The sequence below is a fragment of the Neolamprologus multifasciatus genome, chromosome 11 (genome assembly GCF_963576455.1).
Source record: "Neolamprologus multifasciatus chromosome 11, fNeoMul1.2, whole genome shotgun sequence".
Taxonomy (NCBI): Eukaryota; Metazoa; Chordata; class Actinopteri; order Cichliformes; family Cichlidae; genus Neolamprologus; species Neolamprologus multifasciatus.
Window position 1 is genome coordinate 10,475,549 of NC_140449.1, and position 8,049 is coordinate 10,483,597.

General features: G+C 38.9%; 1 protein-coding gene across 2 annotated transcripts in view; it reads left to right on the plus strand.

Moving 5' to 3' along the window:
• Nucleotides 1-2: 2 nt before the first annotated feature.
• The window catches only part of ice1 (KIAA0947-like (H. sapiens)), a 13,033-nt gene continuing 4,986 nt past the window's right edge, over nucleotides 3-8,049 (plus strand). Inside the window, exons 1-14 of one of the 2 annotated variants that reach the window (XM_085177865.1) lie at nucleotides 3-261; nucleotides 447-505; nucleotides 1,540-1,651; nucleotides 1,812-1,888; nucleotides 2,133-2,170; nucleotides 2,257-2,339; nucleotides 2,462-2,538; nucleotides 2,678-2,715; nucleotides 2,827-2,909; nucleotides 4,903-4,939; nucleotides 5,080-5,136; nucleotides 5,255-5,338; nucleotides 5,450-5,787; nucleotides 6,177-8,049. The exon at nucleotides 6,177-8,049 is cut by the window's right edge and continues 770 nt beyond it. In XM_085177865.1, the coding sequence (XP_085033991.1) occupies nucleotides 172-261; nucleotides 447-505; nucleotides 1,540-1,651; nucleotides 1,812-1,888; nucleotides 2,133-2,170; nucleotides 2,257-2,339; nucleotides 2,462-2,538; nucleotides 2,678-2,715; nucleotides 2,827-2,909; nucleotides 4,903-4,939; nucleotides 5,080-5,136; nucleotides 5,255-5,338; nucleotides 5,450-5,787; nucleotides 6,177-8,049 (3,046 nt within the window). In that variant the 5' untranslated portion in view covers nucleotides 3-171. The remainder of the gene's footprint in view (nucleotides 262-446; nucleotides 506-1,539; nucleotides 1,652-1,811; nucleotides 1,889-2,132; nucleotides 2,171-2,256; nucleotides 2,340-2,461; nucleotides 2,539-2,677; nucleotides 2,716-2,826; nucleotides 2,910-4,902; nucleotides 4,940-5,079; nucleotides 5,137-5,254; nucleotides 5,339-5,449; nucleotides 5,788-6,176) is intronic. The other variant, XM_085177866.1, reaches the window with a different exon arrangement.

The window sequence follows — 8,049 nt, forward strand, 5'->3', positions numbered from 1 at the left end:
CTAAAGGGGTCCTTCGCTTGGGTCCTTGGTCAACGTGGGAGACGCGAAAATGTGAAGTTGTTTTGAACATAGACGACCCGTCGTGGAATTTGTGACACTAAGATATGAAAGTTTTCCGTTTTCAGAATAAAACGTAAAGGCTGCCTGGGTATCGGTGGGATTTTTCTTACTATGATGCCAGGGGAGAATCAGTCCAAAGCGTTGGCGATCGCCGCGGACGCGACGACTGGAAACTGTCAAAACTGCTCTGTTTTGCAGCAGGTTGGTGATGTTTCGGGGGGCTTTTTTGTTACCGAGAAATCAGTTACAGTGCTTTACCTCATCTTTTCGATCCAGATCTTAAACATTATGGAGCGATTTAATGTGTTTTTATCTTGTGGAGTTAACGTGTTGATAAGTCTTTACTAACTGTGATGTCCCCTATTTGTTTTGTTGTCTTTCGTCAGAGTCTGGCTGAATATGTGTCTTCATTCCTGGCACTAAAACAGAAGATAGCGGTTTCAGAGTAAGTACCAACGAGCGGTTATTGCCTTGGTGATATGTCTTACGTTGAGACGTGAACAGGTCGTAGTTGCGGTATTCGGCATACAAGCAAAACTCCTGTGTTTTGATTTGCTCTGAAACATGGCGGCTGTCATCAGCTACAAAAAAACTAGCTGAAATTACAATAATTTGTCCAAAGTTTCTCCCTATGTGCTTTCTAATGGAACTGATGTTCGTAAGTGACTTTACATTTACTTGATTTTTTTTTAAAGAAGTTTTAAAGCCATTTCGCAAACCATTGTTTGTTTTTGAATATAGGATGGAGAGAAGAGGAATGAGAGTCGGTACAAATAAAGTAGAATATATTTGTGTGAATGAGAGACATTGAGAGAAACTGCAAGGAGTAGATGAGGAAAAAGGATGAGTTTTAATGTTTGATGTCAATCAGCCAAAGCAACAGACAATGAAGAAGAGAATGCAGGCAGGATTGAGTGGGGGAGATGACAGAATGATCACAGCTAGAATGAAAGGAAGTATTTGCAATATGGTAGTAAGATCTGCTATAAGGTATGACTGGCACTGCTGATGATGTAAAGACATGGAAAAGAGAGAGCGTGGATATAGTAGACAAAGAATGTTGAAGATGGAGTTTCTAGGCCGCAACAAAGTTTGATAGATATAGTGATCGAGGACATGAATTTGTTTTGGTGTGACAGAGGAGGATGCTATGGAAGCAGGTGATCAGCTTTGGCGACTGCTAAAGAGAGAAGCCAAAAAAAGATGAAGTCTCGGTTTAAGTAAAACTGTCTATTTCCGTGTTACTCAGATAATTAAGACGGTGATCTTCTCACTTAGACACCTTGATAAATGGTGTGACTGTATATAAAAACTTCTTATCTTTGAAAACTAAGCTTTCATGAACAATATCCATTCACTTTCAGGACATTAATTTGTAGAATTAAAAAACATAAAATGTTTTTGGGTTTGTTTTTTGTTCTTTTGCTACATTCCATTGGTTTAAAACATGGATCCATGTTCTCAACTTGTTATGTGCAGTGACACAATCAGGCTTCAGCAGCAGCTGGAAGAGCTTCAGATCCGACTGGTTACTCTGGAGAAAAAGACGGCTGATTATGAATCGGTGCAAGCAGAACTGGAAGAAAAGAAGGTAAGCGGTTACACTTTACAATCTTTTGAAATGTCCTAACCTGTAATCGTATGTCTGACTCTTAATACTGTTTTCACACCAAATAATTCACACTAATAATATTTCATTAGTTTCTGGCCTTTGCTGATTATTCACAATTGTTTTTTTGTTTTTTTTACAGAGTGCTCTTAAGGTGTATGAACAACTATCTGAAGAGGTGGAAAAACTGAAGGTGGAAAAAAGCGAGACAATAGCAGAGTATGTACTGGATCCAGTCTTGGTCATAACAGCACAAATAATGTTTTTTGCTTTGGAATTGTTAGTTTTTATTAATCTTCTTTCATTTTGAAGGGATTTTTTTGTTTGTTTATTTTTGTTTTGGTTTGTTTTTTGGTAAAGCACTTTGTGACACTGGATTTGATAAGCGCTACAAAAATATTATCATTATTATTAATGTTGTTATCATTCTAAAATGCTAACTGGCATTTTCCATTTTTATTAGGAACACAAAGCTTGAAGACCAGCTAAAAAATGTTAAAGGTACTTTGCATTTGCATGGTGTGATTTGTACCAGGGAAGACTTGTAATTGTAATTGATTGAATTTGTCCTAAATTGTCTTTCTTAGATTTGGCAGACAAACAAACACTTGAAAATGAACAGCTGAAAAGAGAAAAGGCTGTGGTGGAAAACGATTTGCTGATATCCCAGGTAAACTAAAGGAATGCTCTCCAAATGAATTGTTTGACCTTAGTTTAATATCATAATTTACAAAAATGCAGCTAGAATTCACATAAATCTGCTAAAACCCATAAAAAATGTCACTTGTTTAGACATCCTTGCAGAAATCTCAGGTACAAGCAGAGCAAGCTGAAAAACTCATGGATGAAAACGCCAAGATGACAAGCACGTAAGAATTTGCACGCGCTGTTGAAATATATGATTAGTCACAGTTTGAGGTTCATCTTCTTCTTCTTTTTTTTTTTTGAGCAAAGCTTTTAAAATGAATTGGACTGAAAAAAGGTTCCATGTTGTTTTCCCATCAACAGAAAGGACAGCCTTGAAAGTAAAATCAGAATTCTTGAAGGTATTTAAAATCAAATTTTACTAAATATTTTGTTGCTGTTAATAAGTTCTGAGTCTTTTATGTGAGTGTTTGTTTGCTGTCTAAGCTGTGATTTCTTTGATATTTTTTTAGATTCAGTTTGCCAACAGAAGCATCAAATTTCCCAACTGACCAAAGAGAAGACCATACTAGAGAAAAATATCAACGACCTACAGGTGCAGTAAAGCCCTTTACAAAGGTTATGGAGTAAAATATTTTCTAGTACGATAGACCAGAGTACAGGTTCGACAGCTCTGAGTTTTCAATTCCAGAATAGCTGATGAGAGAAATCCAATGGACAGAGGAATGTGAACATATGTCAATGCCGACCATGATGGTTATCCACATAGCCAAAACTCTGGAGCAGAGACAGCTGCATTACTGCATTAGAGTACGGCAATATCAGGGCTCGCAAAATCGCTAGCCCGACGTCCCGGGGCTAACGATTTCTCCAGTCGGGCTACCAAAATCTAACTCAGCCCTGCCCATCGGGCTATCATAGGAAGGAAAATATATGTCTATGCTTTTGCATTCTTTCGCCAATGTAGCTGAGTAATTATGTCATTGGCATCGATGAGCCACTGTCAATATGTGACATATTGAAATCGCGTTTGAATTTGCGCTTGTGTTTTGCTTTCACTTTCATTTTGCGATCGCGCGAACGGTGTGTAGAGAGCAGCAGCACTGATTGGTGAGTGACGATTAATTGCGCACCAATTCCTCTGACTTCGTCTTATCACTCATTAGCTTACTATTCAAACGCGACAAGTGAAATCTCTCGCAGCAAGCTTAAACATGTGATCGGTTGAGTGCGTAAATGTTCGCTGACCGTTATGTAAGTACCTGTGTAAAAGCAGCAGGATTTACGCTGGTATTTTAGTTCTGCTCAGCCAAATAAGACAGGTCAGGGTGAAGAAGGGGCAGCCAAAGAAAAGCCTACCTCAAAACGGAAAAGTTATGACAAATCAGACTATGAGGCAAAAAGAAAGCGCAGCTTTTTTGGTTTCATGGACAAAAGAATTTCTGTGGCTGGAATATGACGAGCTAAATAACATGATGTTCTGACAGGTGTGTTGTGAGTTTCATTTTATTTCTGAGTCGACAAGCGCCTTTGTTACTGGAACTAGTAATTTTAAGAAAGACCCCATCAGAACCCATGAGAAATGCAAGAAATGCATTATTGCCCAGTCTGCAGTATCTTTCCCAGAACAAACAGCAATTGCAAAAAAAATACTAAAAATAAACCAAGCACAACAAGAACTCCTGAAAAAGCTGTTTAGAACAGCGTGCTATATTGCAAAGAGTGAACTACCATTGGCAAAATTTAGCAGTCTTTGCAAACTTCAAAAAGCAAATAGCCTAGATCTTGGTTCCACTTACTTCTTACCCGTGACTTCAGTGGAAATTTCAGATTCAGGCTCTGACACAGACGGATTCATGTTCTACACAGTTCTTACAAGTTCATAGAAATTTCTGTTCCATTTGAACCAAGTATTTGAGTTGATGATTGTAATTTTTATACAGTTGTTGTGATTTGTATTTTAACAATTTTTTTGATTAATTTTTGTTTCCATTACAATATTATACTTTAATGTATAATATTGTAATGGAAACAAAACGTAAAAAATTTGCTTTCTTTTTTATTCGGGCTACTTAAATTTATTTTGGGCTACCAAAAACCGAAGAATGCCTGCCCGAAGGGCTACCAGAGATTTTGAAATTTTGCGAGCCTTGAATATGTCTGTGAAGGTTCTCTGTCATCCAGGTCATCGTGCTGCATTAGAGCTGCATTAGAGCCACACAGTGGATGGAGACTACATTTTATTCTGAGCTGATTATAAATCAGTGATATAATTGCTGTCTCCATCCTTGTATACTGAAGACTGGATGATTGTAAAAGCGCTCATATTAAGTACAGTGTTCTGTGCTTTGAAATGAATCAGGGTGTTAGTCAGCTGGTTCAGACGCAGCAAGAAAGGGAGAGTCAAAGAGAAATCAGAGTTTTCTATAGAAAACCTGCCAGCAGCAGGTTAAGTTCAGTCTGTTACCCTGGTAAGAGTTGAAGTTCACTGGCTTTCTGGATCAGAATACTCAAGTTTGCTAGCTAAGCCTGCTTTCTGGAATAGGATCTGACCATTATCTGTGTATAATTTCGTTTCTGTTTTGTAGGTGAGACTGATGAAACTGGAAAGGGAAAGGAACAAAGGTAAAAATCAACAATGAAAATTATTAACGATAATATTTTCAGCATTAAAGGAAACAATAATATTGTCTGTTTAATTTTTAACAGCATCCATTTCCTGACTTAAAATCTGTTTTTAAACAATATCTGAATTATCTCTCAAGAATACAGGAGCACAACAACTCAAGCAAGTGCGCCTGCAGAGCCTAAAGTTGACAAAGGTATGCAGCTGTTTACAGATTTTGTGATTTCATTTGAAAAGCTGCGTGCATACACTAACCCCCAAAGCGGCCTGATTTTTACATTGTAATTGCAATTATGTTTTATCGTGTGTTGCAGAAAAGTTCCGGATGTTGCTAGAGAACTTGTGGGCATGTGTAGACCCAGAGCAGGAGTCGTCTGTAAACCAGCTGCACTTTCCCGGTATTGTTTGTAACATAACAGCATATACGGTCTTTTCAGTTTGTTTTTCTTTTATTTAACAATTCTACACCTCTACATACACAATATCTTCTTTTATTCTTTTAATTTCAGAGTCCACAGTTCCTCCTTCCTCTCCACAAGCCACACTGCACTCTCATTTGAGTAAAATGTCCCCGTTTGGTTCTCCGAAGATCAGTGAACCCCACAGTTTGCACATTCCTTGTACACCATTAAAACAGTCTCCTCGCGCACAGGATGCCATCAAGCACAAAGCATCTCTTCAGTGCTCTGGTGAAAGAAAGCAGGCAGGCACTCCAAAAAAGAGCAAGCGATCACCTAAGGCACGCAAAACTGCTGAGTCATCTACGGAGATGGACACATTATCTGTTGAAGAGATAATCAGATTGTTTAAGCCCATGCCTCCCAGTATTTCACCACTTCCAGATTTGGTGAGAATTTGGTTAGATCTAATATGAACGGCTTTTGTTGTTGCTTGTTGATCAAAGTGCTGATTTTCCTGTTTATGGCTTTACACGGTGTTCTGTTTACTGCAGTAGTTTAAAGGAAAGTCTTTAATATAATGTGAAAGTTTGTTTTTGAGAAACGTGTGTATGGTCAGACACTAGTTGAAGTCCTTCTTGGTATCTTAAAAGGTTTCAAAGCTGTAGTGGCTGCACATACCCTTTAATTAGAATTGTCATCAGCTGATAAAACCTGTAAGATTAACTATTTAAAATCAAATACCTTTGAAAGATTACTCTTTGATAAACCTTGTTATTCTTAGGTCATGATAAGTATAATATCTTTTAAATTAGTCTTGCTTTCTTGTTTCCTTCAGAACACTGAGGTGGAATCCATGGAAATGGAGGTTCGAGAAAATGAAAGTCATTCTAAACCCTGTGAGGACCGGCCTGCTCTTAAACAAGAGCAGACCTTACACATTGCAACATCACCATCAAGTCAAAGGAGTCCAAAATCAGCTGCACTTCAAACGGAGGAGAATGCAGACTTGTCGGTGGTCACAGACGAGCGAGAGGGCGAAATTTCCAATGAAAAGGACGTTGAACCAACCAAGTTTGGCGACATTCCTAAAGTTATTGACAAAATCGCTACAGATATGAGAGGAATACGTCCTCAAAACGACATGCTGATTGAACAGGAGCCATCATCTGCACAGTTATCACCACCATCATCGTCGTTTTCCACATTAAGTTTTACGGGATTGATTGACGCTGTGCCATTACCTACTGAAAGTACACTTCTATCCTGTAATCCTGGCATCAGTAGAATCTCTAAAAATGAAAATGCCTTAGAAGATGCAAATGGTGATCTCTCAGAGACCTTAACAAGCATGGATGTTGACATGAGCCCTAGTGACATTACTGATAACAAAACAGTTGCTCTTGATGGTGGAGAGTCAACCCTAATAAGTGACTCTATGGAAGGCATCGTGGTTGCAGCTACACAAAATAGTTCAGACATTGAAAAAAATACTCTGGATTCTTTTAAACTTCAGGACAGTACACGGTCTGGCTGCAAGGACTCTGATATACCTGAACATACTCCAAGTTCATCAGGCAGCAGTGACAGCATCACTGCTGTCTCTAATGAACATCTTGAAGAGAAATTGGAAGTTGATGAAGGCATCAAACTTCTTGGGAAGGAGGATGGGAATGCACAGAGGACTGCAGAAGATGATGTGGCAGCTTTGCCTGCATCATCAACCTGTAATAATATACCTCCACCCCCTACATCTCCGTTGTTAAAGAAGGAAGACGACCAGTCCGGTGCTGATCAGGAATCTGGCCACGCAAATGTTGAACCTTTTAGAAAAAAGGATGCTGACATAGAAATAGTTACCAACTTCCAAGAAACAAATACTGTAAACTGTGAATCTTTGAAAGAAAGTGCACATTCTCTTTGCAAGCGAGTGAGTCCTTCCTGCCTTTTACCCTCTATAAAGCTGCAGGCTTTGGATAGTCATCCAGGAAAATTGAACGTTGATGTTAACATAGACCACGTCTCAACAAACAAACCAATTCCTTTTCCATATTTAGAGAAAGAATGTGACATTGAAAAAGCTACTGTTGAAGATCTTCCTCAGCACAAAGTACACACCAGTAGTAGAACGTCATTGGAGAAGATGCCTGATTCCCCAGAGACAAATACTGTAAACTGTAAAGCTTCAAAAGAAGATAGACATTCTCTTTGCAGGCAGTTGAGTCCCTCATGTCTTTTGCCCACTGTGAAGCTGGCATCTTTGGATACTCAGCCAAACCCAGGAATATTGGATGCTGATGTTCAGACAGAAATTATTTCAACAAACATACAATCGCCTTCTTTCAGTTTAGAGGAACAAGGTGTCACCAAATGTGCTACTAATGAAGACCAGGCTCAGGATAAAATGAATGGAGGTGATACTACTCCATTAATTCAGAATCCTGCCACAGAAGGACAAGATAAATATTTGGACTTGCAAACGGTAGAGCCTGAAAGTCTAATAAGAGAAGAAAAAACTACCTCAGGAGAAAGTTCAGCTGAAGCTCAGGCTCCAGAGTGCATAAGCAATGTTCGCGGCGAAATGGGTCCTCCACTTCCTCGTCTCCTTACCCCTTTGAAGACTCCTCCGAAGGCAAACAGATCTATCAACCCAAGGCAGGCTATTGGGAAACTATTATTTCCTTCACCCATGGATGGAATTGAATCTCCTA